This window comes from Dreissena polymorpha, chromosome 6 (assembly GCF_020536995.1).
Source record: "Dreissena polymorpha isolate Duluth1 chromosome 6, UMN_Dpol_1.0, whole genome shotgun sequence".
NCBI classification, from domain to species: Eukaryota; Metazoa; Mollusca; class Bivalvia; order Myida; family Dreissenidae; genus Dreissena; species Dreissena polymorpha.
The window spans coordinates 88,833,516-88,850,222 of record NC_068360.1 but is presented as its reverse complement, the minus strand read 5'-3'; the positions used below and the strand labels follow the sequence as shown (position 1 = coordinate 88,850,222).

The 16,707-nt window shown below is 36.3% G+C and overlaps 1 protein-coding gene across 1 annotated transcript in view; it reads right to left on the bottom strand.

Moving 5' to 3' along the window:
• The window catches only part of LOC127835884 (fibrillin-2-like), a 103,598-nt gene that overhangs the window by 31,007 nt on the left and 55,884 nt on the right, over positions 1 to 16,707 (bottom strand). Inside the window, exons 48-63 of the mRNA XM_052362308.1 lie at positions 16,339 to 16,455; positions 14,984 to 15,097; positions 14,378 to 14,497; positions 13,881 to 14,003; positions 13,274 to 13,390; positions 12,531 to 12,644; positions 9,613 to 9,732; positions 7,943 to 8,056; positions 7,474 to 7,587; positions 6,412 to 6,528; positions 5,651 to 5,764; positions 4,295 to 4,522; positions 3,593 to 3,709; positions 2,960 to 3,073; positions 2,289 to 2,519; positions 423 to 536 (exon numbers count right to left, since the gene is read on the bottom strand). Of these exons, the coding sequence (XP_052218268.1) occupies positions 423 to 536; positions 2,289 to 2,519; positions 2,960 to 3,073; positions 3,593 to 3,709; positions 4,295 to 4,522; positions 5,651 to 5,764; positions 6,412 to 6,528; positions 7,474 to 7,587; positions 7,943 to 8,056; positions 9,613 to 9,732; positions 12,531 to 12,644; positions 13,274 to 13,390; positions 13,881 to 14,003; positions 14,378 to 14,497; positions 14,984 to 15,097; positions 16,339 to 16,455 (2,088 nt within the window). The remainder of the gene's footprint in view (positions 1 to 422; positions 537 to 2,288; positions 2,520 to 2,959; positions 3,074 to 3,592; positions 3,710 to 4,294; positions 4,523 to 5,650; positions 5,765 to 6,411; positions 6,529 to 7,473; positions 7,588 to 7,942; positions 8,057 to 9,612; positions 9,733 to 12,530; positions 12,645 to 13,273; positions 13,391 to 13,880; positions 14,004 to 14,377; positions 14,498 to 14,983; positions 15,098 to 16,338; positions 16,456 to 16,707) is intronic.

The following is a 16,707-nucleotide window of genomic DNA, read 5'->3' as shown; positions in this document are numbered from 1 at the left end:
TGCAAGCTTAATTAAGACCATGCAAATATAACCACAATCTCTAAAAAAAGCCAAACAATCAACCCTCAAATTTAAGGGATGCTAAAGTACACTTGATTGTGTTCTTGGTTAGATGTGAGTGTTTTTTTTGTGTTAAACTTGCGGCCTTTATGCATCCCTATTCAAAATGTCAAAAAGAGTGTATTATTCCCAAATGATTTCCTAAAATTCACAAAAGAGGGTTTCCAAAAAAGACTCCTTATTTAGATAAAATGCATCATATAGGTAATTGAAACACTTTTTAATTATTTTAAACTTCCTGCATTTGATAGCAAACCTTAAAATATACCAAAATTTTTCAATTTAAGTATAAATGATGCAATTCTTGGCAAGGAACAGGTCCCACACCTTGATTCCCAAAATGGGGAACCATTTTTAGCTACCTTCGCCACAGTTGACGCCTTTGTAGCCTACAGTACAGCGACACCTGTAGGATCCCTGAGTGTTATCACACGTAGCACCGTTCAGACATGGTGTTGTCAAACATTCGTTGATATCTGCAATATTTACTTCTCAGTTAGTGCATGATATCACCAAGTTAAATCCATTAAACATTACATGATGGGGGTTTTGAACTTCTACATTGATGGCCTTTGGGGACTGTTAATTTAATTATTGTTTTGTTGAACAGGTTTTGTGTTTCATGATGTTTTTCCCAAAAATATATGGCTTAGCAGCAAAATGAAACTTCACTCTTATTTAAACAGATATTGATAACATTTCCATTCAAAATCAAACTGTGGATGCTGAGCTTAATAACCCAACTAAATAAATGGCCAAATGAGTTAAATGAGTGTTGCTTGTCTGTATGTGATATGGGTAAGGGATATCCTTGTGACCTGTGTAAGGGGCTTGATGGATTTAGGGGTAAATCTGTCCTTTAGAAGAGCTATTAAACAGTCTTTCATTAATTTTAGTATGAAGTGCAAGCTAAACATGGATTTAAAAGAAGTTTTTTCCGACTAAAGATTATGTTATAAAAATTATATCCTATATTCTAAACCAAAGGTCAGGTTCTTATAACCAAGATACTATTTAAAACTAAAAATCATGTCCCCAATCTTCAGACCATGCATTTGAACTTAAGATCCTATATTTTACTCATGTCAGAAAACTCAATCAGATCATATATTAACCCATTTATGCCTAGCGTCTAGAAAAAAGGCCTTGGCAAACAGCGTAGACCCAGATGAGACGCCGCATGATGCGGTGTCTCATCAGGGTCTACGCTGTTTGCTTAAAGGAATTTCTGTAAAAAATATTCTAAATATAGAAACAAGAAACCGTCGGAGACGGGTGATGCTCCCCAAAAATTTTTTTGTCACAATACTGCACTATATATTCAGATAAAAGGAAACGTCTTGAGGGGCATAACTTTGTACAAAATAATACGATGGATGGTTTAGCAACTTTTCAAAATTTCAAAGGGCCATAACTCTCTAAATAAATCATCTAACCAGAACCCACAAATAACATGCGCATCTCCTCAAGGTAGTTAAGCTTCCCATAAAGCTTAATTGAATTCCAGTCAGTAGTTGGGGGGACAAGAATTGCACTATATGTACAGTTAATGGAAAATTTCAAAGGGCCATAACTCTGTGAAAAATCATCCGACCAGAACCCGCTGATAATATGCACATCTCTTCTTGGTAGTGAAGCTTCCAATAAAGTTTCATTGAATTCCGGTCATTAGTTGCTGAGAAATAGACCGGACAAAAAATGTGCACGGACAGAAGGACACATGGACAGACGAAGTGGCGACTATATGATCCCCCCAAAAATTTTGGGGGAGCATAATAAATATACTAGACATCCCTAATTTTGGAAATAAATTGATCCAATTTAGAAGGATGGGAGAGTCCACTAGGCATAAATGGGTTAAACTTAAGATCACGTCCTCAATCTTAAGATCCTACTTTAAACTTAAGACCATGTCCTAAAACTTATACATGTATCAAACTTAAGATCCTATACTTGTATTAAACTTAAGATCCTACATGTATACATGTATCAAACTTAAGATCCTACATGTATACATGTATCAAACTTAAGATCCTATACATGTACCAAACTTAAGATCCTATACATGTAACAAACTTAAGATTCTATTTTAAACTTAAGATCATGACCTCAAACTTGAGATTCTATTTGAAACTATAGATTGTGTTCTCACTAATAAGGCAGGTAAATTATATTACCTATCATTAACTGTAATGAAAGGATCCTATAGCTAAAGAGCATGTGCTCACCAATTAGGCATGTGGGGCCAGTCCAGCCTGCGGGACAGACACAACTGTATGAGCCGTCAGTATTCTCGCAGGTACCTCCATTGTAGCACGGTTTTCGGTCGCACTCGTTGATATCCAGCTCGCATGTGTCGCCATGCCAACCCATGGGGCACTCACAGATGAAGGAGCCTATCACGTTGCGGCATGTTCCACCATTCCTGCATATGTCTACCTGTAGGCATTCATTGACATCTGGAATGAAAACAAATTTTTACTTTAATATTCAATTGAATAAAAAAATGGATTTAACAAAAACAATATTACAACAAATTGTTCAAGTGAAAATAATGTTTTTATATGAGCACAAGAAAATAACAAATAAATAATGTACCACAAACTATGATTGTTCTCTTTTAAGTTGACAACCATTTGTTAACTTTAAAACTGGATCTATGTGGGAAATTAGGATAGAAAATTTCATCATTTAACAAATGTTGAGGCTGGCTTCATTGATGATTTATCTATTTACTGTTTAATTCAAAAATCGGGAAAGGTTTATTACAGTGAAACAGAGAAAACGTTTGTAACTTGATTAGCAAACACGTAACCAAGAATTGCTTTGTGGATAAAACTCCCCTCATGTACAAATGTTTGAACTTTGACTTCTGTCTAAAATGGCAAAGTTTACTCACCAATCTGACAAATATCGCCGCTCCAGTTGTCGGGACAGTCGCACTTGTAAGAGCCGTTCAGGTTGGTACACCTGCCGCCATGGAGACACTCAACACGCGCACACTCATTCACGTCTGCAAATATACATTTGAGCCTCGTTCTGGAAAAACTGGGTTTAATGCATGTGTGTAATATGCTGTATTCAATCATTTATGTTAGAAAAGAAATAAAACGCATCACAAAAAGTATGCGATGTCTGCAGGATTCGAACCTGCGCGGGAAGATCCCAAAAGATTTCAAGTTATAGCCTTTACCATTCGGCCGTGACAACTTCACATCAATAGAAGCTTAAATTAGATATTCATAAGTAAACAGGTAAAAAGGCTCTTCGATCTTTGAAGAAATCGCGAAATCGTATTTTTCAGATGATATTTGGATCAAAGTCAATATTTATTGTGAAAATACTGTATTATAAAGGAATTACGTAAACATATATCAAAATTCGAAATTGAAAAAAATAAAATTCATCTCTCCGAAATAACCGATCATCGCAATAATCGTAAAATTAATCACGGGAAATCATTACAGGTGCGCTACCTTAAGTAGTTTTTATAGAAAAAACTTCTTATTTTGATCACTACATTGTAACGTACCCGCAGTGCAGTCAATACCAGTCCACGCTGGCTGACAGATACATCGGTAGGAGCCAAACAGGTTCTGGCATGTCCCTCCATTCTTGCATATCTCGGCAACCAGACACTCGTTAATGTCTGCAAATGAATACCGTTATCAAATAGTCTACTGACACGGTGAAAGTCCATATATTTTAATGATTTGTTTTCTTGCATAATTATGAGTCCTCTCATTATTTGTAAATATTTGGAAACTTCACAACTAATTTTGTTGTTCAAATTTGAAGAAAAAATCGCAAATATCTGACAGAATAATCTGCAAAGATCTGAAACATGCACTGTAATCTTTCTATCTGGAAACAAATGCTTAAGTGAAAGAATCAAAGAAAAAGATGTTAAATATGTAAATTGTTTATTTTGAAGACATTTCCAATCTGACTGTAAACCACATTGATTTTTCCAATTTGACTGGTAAAAAACACTCCAACTTGCACTTGATTGACCATTGTCTGGCCAGGTACTACTTAAAATTACCACTGACACTCTTAAGTACACTATAAATTACCAGGAGTACAGAAAAAATCTTAAAAAGTACCCCTGAGAATGGCTGGATGCATTTAAGCATATCTTCTGTACCCAGGGTACATTATAGTGTTCTTAAGACTACCCGAGGTACTTTTAAGAAATACCTGAGCCAACAATGACCACTCGATCCGTACGTACCTTTGTCGCAGATCGAGCCCGTCCATCCCTCCGCACACACGCACCGGAAGGAGCCAATGGTGTTCTCACAGCGACCTCCATTTAGGCATGGTCCCCGACTGCACTCATTCTCATCTATCTTACACAGGGGACCGGTCCAGCCTGGCGCGCACTCACACACAAACCCGCCCACAGTGTTCCTGCATGTGGCCCCGTGACTGCATGGATTGTTGGAGCATTCGTCAGTGTCTGAAACATGGGAAAAATTTGAGATCTCCCGTCTGTTCCCTCAGGAGAAGCAGTATTGGTGTCTTTGAGGGAGATCTAAAGAACGCTCCCACAGTGTGGATCAAACCCATGACCTCCAGAACACTAAGCAAACACCATACCTACAACGCCACCCCAAAGGTGGGCAGAGTTCAGAGATGATACCTGACTGCATGTTTACCATGTATTACTCCTATATATTTAATAATTGTATTTTAATATTTTATGTCAATGCATGCGGCCCAGTGACTACATGGGCTGTTGAAGCAGTCGTCTGTGTTTGAAATAATTCAGGAACCATACTAAACGGTTCATCTCTAAGTTCTATAATTCTGATATATTTAATCATTTAATGTTTATAACTGTGTTTGATTCTAAAAGTTGTTAAATCTAAACATATTAATTTAAGCCTAATTGCATCAAAAGCTTAAAGATTATTGTAAAACTCTTGAGAACATTTCATGAGTAGAACCAGTACTTGGTTTCTTTTCGGAAGATCTAAAGAAAACTGGCTCAAACTCATGACCTCCCAGTTGCTAGACAGACACTATATCCATGGCAACCTCTTAAAGATGGGCATAGTTTAGAGATGATACCAGACTGTTCACCAATTAGTTCTTATATTCCTATATATTTAATATTTTTATGTTTATATTTTATGTTTTTGCATGTGACCCCATGACTACACTAATTGTTGAAGCATTTGTCAGTGTCTGAAATGTAGTGAATATGGTCACTTTCATCCGCCTTGCTGTAAAGCTAGCTTTTAATTGATGCGTTTTAAGAGAACTGAATGCATTTTCAAGTTAAGCTATGGATACTTCCTGGATGGGTGACCACAAGATTCATCAAAAAGATGGGCATAGTTCAAGGATGATACTCCACTGTTCACCACTAAGTCAAATTCCCCACTGAGGGAGTGTACACACAAATATTCAAGAGACACAAAGTTCTGGTACTACCTAGGGAAATGACTTTAAGTGTCTCAATAAGCCTTAATTAGGCTTGAGAATAAATTAAGGGAAAAAGTTTTACTCTATCTATATATTGGTTCAATCAATGCGATAATGTTGTGACAGTTCTGCCCAGATAACACAATCAATGCCATACCGTTGTCACAGTTCTTTCCGGACCACTGGTCTCCACAGATGCACTCATAACTTCCAGGATTGTCCACACAGGTTCCATTATTCCTACACGGGCTCCTTAGGCATTCATTAATATCTATAAATAGAACAGAATACACATCTATAAATAGAACATAATACACATCTATAAATAGAACAGAATACACATCTATAAATAGAACAAAAAAAAGTTATTTAATCATAATACGATGTTTTCCTGTGGCTTTCGTTGGATATTAGATGTTTATAGATTAATATACCAGAATGTAAAACCTTAAACTCTGTATTCGAACAGTCCAACTTTTTGTTTTTCCTGGAACATGTGGAATATTTCCCTTTTGATTTAACAAACATGCCAATTAAAGGTTATCTACACTACAGTAAACATTTCAAGTGAAATAAAATTCAGCTAATTCCAAGACAACTGTAAATAAAAAGTAAATATTACAAATTTGAAAAAAAGAAATGTTTGCCATTCTTCTTCATGCTTTACCCAAATAAAATGCAGTTTGTACAAGACATAACATGAAGGATTTGAATGCTGGAAAAATTAAAATGTTCCACGCTCTAAAAAAAATCAAGTCTAGGCAGAACATGTTTTCTCTGATTAGCCTGTGCACACTGCACAGGCTATTTTGGGACGATACTTTAAGAACATGAATCAAGTCCAGTTGTTCAAAAACAAGCCTCAATTAAGATGGAACATATGTCATTCCTGTTTTTATCCAGCTACATGGTACATACTCAGTTCACATTGGGGGCCTTCATATCCTGCCGGACAGAGACATCTATAGGAACCAATAGTGTTCACACACGTAGCAGAATTGAGACATGGATTTTTGATTTTGCATTCGTCTTCATCTGAAACAAATGAAATGACAAATTTTTATTTGGATTTGTTTTTCTTTAAAAATAGGCTTCATAAAGATAACATACAATAACTTAATAATAGCATATCAAAGTTTCTAATTTTATAACCAAAAGTCCACATGTGATTATGCAGATGCAGACAATACTAAACTATTACATTAGTTTATGTTTGATGTTTTTATATATATTCTACACTAGTGAAAAATGACGAATCGAGGAACCAAATTTCTCCAAAAAACATGGCCAAGTGCAACGCTTTATGCCTCTCATTTATTTAGAAAATATTTTAAAATATATATCTAATCTGGTACTTAAAGCACATGAATTAAGCCATGTTTTCCCATCATTAATTACTGAAATCAACTAAAAATTTAGATTAATTATTATGCATCCTCATATTTTTTAGCCTTTTTAGATTTGTCAAAGAAAGTTAACTCTTTCAGTGCTGGAACCGAACTTTGAAGGCCTTTGCAAACAGCTTGGATCCAGATGAGACGCCACAGAAGGTGGCATCTCATCAGGATCCAAACTGTTTGCTATTCTTATAGTATTCTTTAAAAAAATAGAAGAAAATGCTAATTTTAGAAATTCAGCAGACAACATTTTAGCAACAACAAATTTCCCAGCATGCAAAGGGTTAAGTAAAACGTGACAAAGATGCCTACCGATCCCACAGAATTCTCCCGTTAAGAAAGTTAACTCTTTCAGTGCTGGAACCGACTTTTGAAGGCCTTTGCAAACAGTTTGGATCCAGATGAGACGCCACAGAACGTGGCGTCTCATCAGGATGCAATCTGTTTGCTATTCTGATTGTATTCTTTGAAAAAAATCAAAGAAAATGCTAATTTTAGAAATTCAGCAGACGACATTTTAGCAGACAACAAATTTCCCAGCATGCAAAGGGTTAAGTAAAACGTGACCATTGAAGATGCTTACCAATCCCACAGAATTCTCCCGTCCACCCATCCATACACTGACAGCGATACGTGCCAGCCACATTCACACAGGTGGCGTTGTTCAGACATTCTATAGCCAGACACAGATTGACGTCTGAAAAGAGTGGCAATAAATTGATGTCTGCAAAAAGGGCAATAAATTGATGTCTACAAAAAGGGCAATAAATTGATGTCTACAAACAGGGCACTTAATGGACATCTGCAAAAAGGGCAATAACATAACATGTGCAAAAAGCAAAATAAATTACGTCTTCAAAAAGGACAATCATAACATTGCAACAATAGAATTTCTTAAAAGGGAGCATTTTAAAATAACTGAACAAGTGCATGTTAAAAATGATGCCGCTTGACAATTTTGAATAGTACTCAATTGGAAATTCCAATTGGTGACTTCCTCCAGAAGAAAACTCACCTCTGGCTTACAAAATATACAATGAAACAACACATACCATTCTCGCAATATTTTCCAGTCCACCCCTTGGGGCACTTGCACTCAAAGGAGCCTGGCAACTCCATGCACGTGCCATTGTTCTTACAAGTCACTGTAAGACACTCGGGAACATCTGATATTGAAAAGAAATTGAGTTTTATTATTGTTTATTTACCGTATTTAACCCTTTCAGTGCGGGAACTGAATTTTGAAGGCCTTTGCAAACAGTTTGGATCCAGATGAGACGCCACAGAATGTGGCGTCTCATCAGGATCCAAACTGTTTGCTATTCTGTTAGTATTCTTTGAAAAAAAATCGAAGAAAATGCTAATTTTAGAAATTCAGCAGACGACATTTTAGCAGAAGACAAATTTCCCAGCCTTCAAAGGGTTAATCACAATAAACAGTATTTCAGTCATATTACTGTAGTCAGTTAGCCTATACATATGTTATTCTGGTTAAGCATTATGCTAGTTACTGACAACAAACCAATTTCAATTAAAGATAGGACGTTAGAGAATGGACATTCTTTTAAATAACTTCATTAGAAAGCCCCACACAAGTTGGGATTTGGAAATGTGTGAACCACTTTCAAAGTATTTTGCTCTACTGAACTATATCTATCTGTTGAACATACCTAAATTTTACATAAAAGTACTAAAAACTGCTGTGCGTCAATCAGAAGTTGCGGAAGATTGACCATAAGAAGCGTGTAGTGCATTGACAAAAACAAGATTGTGTAGCACAATGACACAAGATTGTGAAGTATAATTACACGCAATTGTGTTGTCTGCATGTTATTACTCACTACTGTGTAGCACAAAGATTCATGATTTGGTAGAAAAATGACCCAAGATTGTGTAGTGCAATGACCCAATATTGTGTAGTACAATGGTCAAAGATTGTGTAGTACAATGACACAAGATTGGGTAGTACAATGACCCAATATTGTGTAGTGCAATGACCCAAGATTGTGTAGTGCAATGACCCAATATTGTGTAGTGCAATGACCCAATATTGTGTAGTGCAATGACCCAAGGTTGTGTAATACTATTTCCCAATATTGTGTAGTGCAATGAACAAAGTTGTGTAGTACAATGACCCAAGATTGTGTAGTACAATGACCCATGATTGTGTAGTACAATGACCCAATATTGTGTAGTACAATGACCCAAGATTGTGTAATACAATGACTCAATATTGTATTGTACACTACAAAAGATTATGTAGTACAAAACCCAATTATGTGTAGCACAATAACCCAAGATTGTGTAGTACAATAACCCAAGATTGTGTAGTACAATGACCCAATATTGTGTAGTACAATGACCCAATATTGTGAATTACAGTGACCCAAGATTGTGTAGTACAATGACCCAAGATTGTGTAATACAATGACCCAAAATTGTGTAGTACAATGACCCAAGATTGTGTAATACAATGACCCAAGATTGTGTAGTGCAATGACCCAAGATTTTGTAGTACAAGGACCCAAGATTGTGTAGCAATATCCAAGGTTGTGTAGTACAATGAAAAAAGAACATGTCGTACAAAAAAATACATTTGTAGTACAATAACATAAGATTGGATAGTACAATTACACATAATTGTGTAATTCACTCACACAGTAGGTAGTGTTATGATAATTACAATTGTGCAGTAGACTGTTTTGAGACCAGGTCCCCTTACCAATGTCGCAGATGTCACCTCTCCATCCATTTGTACAGTTACATTTGTACGATCCTTGTAGTTCAATACACACTCCATGACCAGTGCACGGTTCTCGCATCATTGTGCACTCTGGCTGGTCTGTGTACAGAGAAAAATACTATTAGCCTTATTCTGCTGGGAAAACTGGACTGAATACATGTGCGTAAAGTGTTGTTTCAGCTTAGCCAGGGCAGTCTGCTTTTAACCCTTTGCATGCTGGGAAATTTGTCTTCTGCTAAAATGTCTTCTGCTGAATTTCTAAAATTAGCATTTTCTTCGATTTTTTTCAAAGAACACTATCAGAATAGCAAACAGTTTGGATCCTGATGAGACGCCACGTTCTGTGGCGTCTCATCTGGATCCAAACTGTTTGCAAAGGCCTTTAAGATTCGGTTCCAGCACTTAAAGGGTTAAAAGAAACTATGAAATCACTCTTTCAAACTGGTTTCCTCTAGTTAAAATGTATTTTAGATAAAATCACAGTTAAAATGTGTTCCATGTTTTGCTGTTCAAGGGGGTTTGTAACACTATTTCTATATGGTCATCACTATTTTAGTAACATGAGATGCATTGTCACGGGCAAAATACATTTAGGACAGGAATGACGCACATTCGACCATATCTTGCGGTCAATAAAATATTAATTATACACGAACTGCTTATGTAAACAGCTTATATAAACAGGTTAAATAAGCCTATATAGTAAGAAATAATTTAACGACCAAAAAGTGATGGACATTGTTATATCCCGTTTATAGTTATATTTTTTTATGGTTATGAGTTTGTGTCAAAGTGATGGATAACGCTGTTTACTCCCTAAAACAAGTAGGTCAGCACCAAGGTCACCATTTTTGTATAAAACGGACCGTGTTGAAACCTCTATTCGAGCCATTCAAGCCAAGTGGTTTTGAACTAGCACAGTAAACATCCCAATTTAGCGGCTTCACGGGATAGTGCGAGATAGGCGGACATTGGGACATTTGTTTTTTCTGGACGGATTATATTTTGTGTTGGAGTATCTTGTTTATTTCTTTACTGATTATTTCTTGTCTCAATTTCTTAAAGAAGAATTACAATACAAATAAGAATAGAATACATTTACAATACAATATTTAATCAAGAATAAAAGTTGTTATATGCTACAAAAAGACTTGTTGCCTTATTATGCAAACTGATGAATAATCTACGAATCTGGGACATTTAAGTCAAATCAAAAAATTACACAACGCAACTTAAAACGAACTTTGGGAAACAATAGATTATCATTTTAGACGCCGTGACGCAATATAGTCACAAAGATAATCATTTTTGGCGCCATGACGTAGGATACGCATAAGGTGCCACATAATCATTTTTGGCGTTGTGACACAGGATATCTAAAAGTTTACATAATCATTTTTGGCGCCGTGACGTAGGATACTCATAAGGTGCCACAGGGTTTGAAAAGAAAGAAATGTGACCAAACTGTAATAATACTACCTAAATCGCCATTTTTAAAGCTGAATTTAATTTATTTTAGTTGAAACAGTTGTTAAAAATATGTAATCAATAATTGCAGTTATTTTTCAAACCCATATTCCATAATTGCTGTTCTTGTAAAAATACACAATATATCATTGCAGTAAATGTTCTTCGCCTAAATATTTTCTCATGTTAAAATACGTAATCCATAATTGCAGATCTTCTCAACAAACAATATTCCATCATTTAGCAGCAGTTCTTGTTATAAACATTCATATTCTGTCATTGTAATTTATTATAAAATACATATTCCATTATAGCAGTTCATGTTTAACCCTATACCACTCATGTATGCACTTTGACACGTTTGTAGTCCCTGAGAAAATCAAGATGAAATTTAAGTCCTTTCTTACAAGATTAAACTTTCAAAACGTTCATTTCCAAACCAAAGATACTGATGAGCAGCAAACAGCATAAAACCAAAACAGACTGCCAGTAACTGTAAGGCTGTTCTGTTTTTATGTTGGTTGCATATAGCTATTGACACTTTGCATATGTGCGGGTAAGGGTAAACAAGACTATTGCCAAGCAATATATGTCTCCTACCGGCTCCACCATTGTCACAATTTTTTATATTTATTTGTTGCCATAGCAACCAGAATTTTTTACATAGGAACAAAATGAAATGACGTGCATAATGTCCATATTGCCATCTATCCATGTTTCAAGTTTCATGAAAAAATATGAAGAACTTTTAAAGTTATCGCAGGATCCAGAAAACCACCATTTTCATCAGTATTTCTAGTCTATTTGTTGCCATAGCAACCAAAATTTTTTACATAGGAACAAAATAAAATGACGTGCATAATGTCCATATTGCAATCTATCCATGTTTCAAGTTTCATGAAAAAATATTAAGAACTTTTAAAGTTATCGCAGGATCCAGAAAACCACCATTTTCATCAGTATTTCTAGTCTATTTGTTGCCATAGCAACCAAAATTTTTTACATAGGAACAAAATAAAATGACGTGCATAATGTCAATATTGCAATCTATCCATGCTTCAAGTTTCATCAAAAAATACTAAGAACTTTTAAAGTTATCGCAGGATCCAGAAAACCACCATTTTCATCAGTATTTCTAGTCTATTTGTTGCCATAGCAACCAGAATTTTTTACATAGGAACAAAATGAAATGACGTGCATACTTTCCATATTGCAATCTATCCATTTTTCAAGTTTCATGAAAAATATTAAGAACTTTTGAAGTTATGGCAGGATCCAGAAAAGTGTGACAGACTCACAGACAGACAGACAGACAGACACACAGAGCGAAAACCATAAGTCCCCTCTGGTGAAACCGGTAGGGGACAAAAAATCTTTTTCTATAATTGCAGTTCCTGTTTAAAATACATATTTCATGGTGATTGCTCTACCTGTGGTGCACAGGTTCCCAGTCCAGCCGGGGTCACAGGTGCAGTAGAAGGAGCCAAAGGTGTTGGTGCATGTGCCGTTGTTCTTGCAGGGGAAGTCAAGGCATTCGTTCTTGTCTGGAGCAGAACATCACAACTTATCAACGTGTATTTCAAGCCACGTTCTGGGAAAACTGGGCTTAATCCATGTGCGTAATGTGTCATCCCAGATTAGCGTGTGCAGTCCACACAGTCTAATCAGGGACGACATTTTCCACTTTTATATAATATTTTGTTTCAAGGAAGTCTTTTTTAAACAGGCCTTCAGTTTAGGCAAAAAGGTTTGTCCCTGATTAGCCTGTGTGGACCTCAATCTGAGACAACATTTTTCACACATGGTCCAAACCAAGTTTTCCAAGAAAGAGGTTCTATTAATCAAACATGAGAATCTGTAGTTAGTTATTTAATGCAAAGTTATTATAAATTATGGATCGATTAAATTATACAAAAAAAATAAATAATACAAAAGGCAAGCTTGATTAAAGCTACCACGCAATAAGTGATAGATTTATTGATAAAACAATTTATGAGTGTAAAGATATAGTGATATAAAATATTACAACATTAATTGTTGTACTATGCAAGTGCTCCTTTGATTCTATTCAATTTGATATCATTACATGTTTGTAAATAGTTTAGCTTTGTCTGAAAAAAAACACTATCAAATAAAACAAAGAATGATAAAATGGTCCATATAATTATTGCACCTATTTCGCACGTTACACCCTCAAGGCCGGCGGGACAAATACATTCGAAGGAACCCTCTAGGTTTACACAGCGAGCTTGGTTCTTGCATGGCCGGTACTGAACACACTCATTTACGTCTGAAAGCAATACAATTCATTTAACAATCAAATTGATTATCATTTTATAATTATTAAAGCTTATATACCTCTTTAATTAAACTGGAAGCATGGATAAATTCATTTATCACTATATGATCCGGGATGGATATTAACGGTTGCCCGCTCCCCGAGTGTGACTATTTTTTACTCAGTGAAATTAAATTTCAAACACAGGTAGTCTATACGGGCGAATAGCTATTTGAAAAAGCTGCTTCTTAAAAGTCAATACATTGTGAGGTATTCATCAATACTTTTACTGCTCTGGTGTGAAAAGGCCACAGCCAATTAAATTGCCTCTTACAAAACATCAAATACAAATAAAGTGAATCAGCCAACCACATCAGATATATACTGCATAATTTCTTTCCAAAATGGCTGCACATGCTTCCTAACAAAACAAAAGTCATGAAGATCCAGATTAAAAATAATGTTGCCACTGAGATGCAGTTACAAACAATGTTAGATGTACCGTATTGGCACTTGTCGCCTGTCCATGCATCAGGGCACTTGCAAGTATACACCCCGGAGTTGTTTGCCGTCTCCGCGCAGTAACCACCGTGTAGACACTCAATACGCAGACAAGGTTCAACGTCTGCAGAGTCAAATAAAAAAGTAAGATAAATGACCTACTACACACGTCAAACACATTCCATTCTAAAATTCATCTGCAGTATTTCTTAAACCCTTTCCTACTCAGAGTGAAAATGGCTTTGTGCAACCAGCATAAAACCAGAACAGCTTTCAAGTGACTTGCAAAGACCTTCATGTTTTTTGCTGTTTGATTCTCATAAGTATCTTGAGTTGCATATGAAGCTTTTAAAACTTGAATCTATTCAGAAAAGTCTTTAACTTAATTTGATTTTGAGGGACTACAAACTGGCCAAAAAATACACATCTGAGGGGTAAAGGGTTAAACTGTGGTGGGTGGAGCAGAGACTGCTATATGAAGACTGCATGTGTACGTACCTTTCTCGCAGTGTTGGCCTCCCCAACCCTTGGTGCAGTTGCACTGGTAGCTGCCCTGCAGGTTCATGCAAATGCCGCCATGCTCACAGATCTGTGTATTCACAAGGCACTCGTTTGTATCTGAAAAGAGATACGTTATGCATCATTCTGGGACAAGTGGGCTAAATGAACGTGTGAAAAGCGTCATCTCAGATTAATCAGGGATGACACTTTTCGTTTTGAAGACATTTTTCATTTAAAGGAAATTCCTCTTAACAAAAATTCTGTCATTAGGCAGAAAGTGTCGTCCCTTATAAGGTCTGCACAGGCTAATCTGAGAGCACTTTGCGCACATGCATAAAGCCCAGCTTTCTCAGAACAAGGCTAATATGCATTAAACCCCATTTTCCAAGAGCAAGACTCATATGTTTCATTGCAGTCTGATTATAATAGTTAGTATTAAAATTACATACTAGTATTACAGAGACATTTAGTTACTTTATATTAAGATACTCAATCTGAAACATACCAGTGGCAATATTTCATTGGTTAAATCAGATGTTGTGAACGTATATGTTTAATAGGGCACCATTTCTAACATGAAACAAAGAAAACTGAGAGAGGTACCATTTCTACACACAGGTCCATGCCAGCCTGGCTTGCACTCGCATGTGAAGGAGCCCAGACTGTTGAAACAGATACCCCCATTGAAACATGGGGAGAATTCACACTCATTGATGTCTGAAAACATACAGAAAACATGGACAGATGGTAAAAATTGTATACACATGTGTACAGCTATACAGATATATTATACAAATGATGTTATCAATGTTAAAATCAACAAACAATTCAAATGCCATAATTTTATAATGCTAGCAATTATGCTGAAATAGAGGACATTTGTATGAAATATATCCAAACAAGATATTCAAACAAGCTTTATACCATGCCAGACTAAGACAAATGTTTTAAATGTTTGCTTATTGATATGCATCAATCAAAAGAGTTTCTAACACTATCCAGCAAAAATTTACCAAAAGCATCTATATCTGCAAAGCGTTTCAACTACCATGCAAGTTTTAAGGCTTGCTGGTGAAAATGGTACATGTAATAGATCAGCTTTTGTTTCTAGATGTCCCTGGATTCCAAACCAACGGCAAGCACATTCTTATTTTTAGTTTTTCCTTGTTGTTATAATTACTTACAACTATTCCAAACATTACAGTTTTCTTTGTAAATTCATTCCATATTTCCCACAACTATGGATATCTATGTAAAAGTCCTTTTGATGTGAAATAGATGACCCTTGCTCTTGAAAAACATGGCGTAGTGTAATTGCGTAAAGTGTCATCATAGATTAGCGTATGTAGGCTGATCAGGGAAGACACTTTCTGCTTTTATGGAATTTGTCATTTAAAGGAAAACAAAACCATTCAAAGAGGAAAGTGTTGTCCCAGTGAAGACTGAACCAGTCAAGGAGGAAAGTGTTGTCCCAGTGAAGACTGAACCAGTCAAGGAGGAAAGTGTTGTCCCAGTGAAGATTGGACCAGTCAAGGAGGAAAGTGTTGTCCCAGTGAAGACTGAACCAGTCAATGAGGAAAGTGTTGTTCCAGTGAAGACTGAACCAGTCAAGGAGGAAAGTGTTGTCCCAATGAAGATTGGACCAGTCAAGGAGGAAAGTGTTGTCCCAGTGAAGACTGAACCAGTCAAGGAGGAAAGTGTTGTCCCAGTGAAGATTGGACCAGTCAAGGAGGAAAGTGTTGTCCCAGTGAAGACTGAACCAGTCAATGAGGAAAGTGTTGTTCCAGTGAAGACTGAACCAGTCAAGGAGGAAAGAGTTGTCCCAATGAAGACTGAACCAGTCAAGGAGGAAAGTGTTGTCCCAGTGAAGACTGCACAGGCTAGTCTTAGATCACACTTTACGCACATGCATGAAGACATGTTTTCCCAGAGCCAGGCTTCAAAACTTGATCACCCACCTGTATTACAGTTCTTGCCGGACCATCCGAGGGGACACTGGCAGGTATAGCCTCCAGGCTGATTGGTGCAGGTACCACCGTTATTACACGGCCGCAGCTCCGCACATTCATCCTTGTCTGTAATGGTAAAGCATCATAAGTTAACATGAATTGCACATGATAAAACACATGAGTAGAAAAACAATCAATATCTTAGCCTCGTTCTTTGAAAACTTAGTGCATTAATGTAAAGGGTCATCTCACTAAAACTGGTCAGTCAAAATTCTTTTTGTTACGTTCATATACACATTTAAGTAATAAAACTGAGAACATTTTAGCAAGCATCACTCAGTAGTTAAAGGGACACAAACAAATTCCACAAAAAATGGG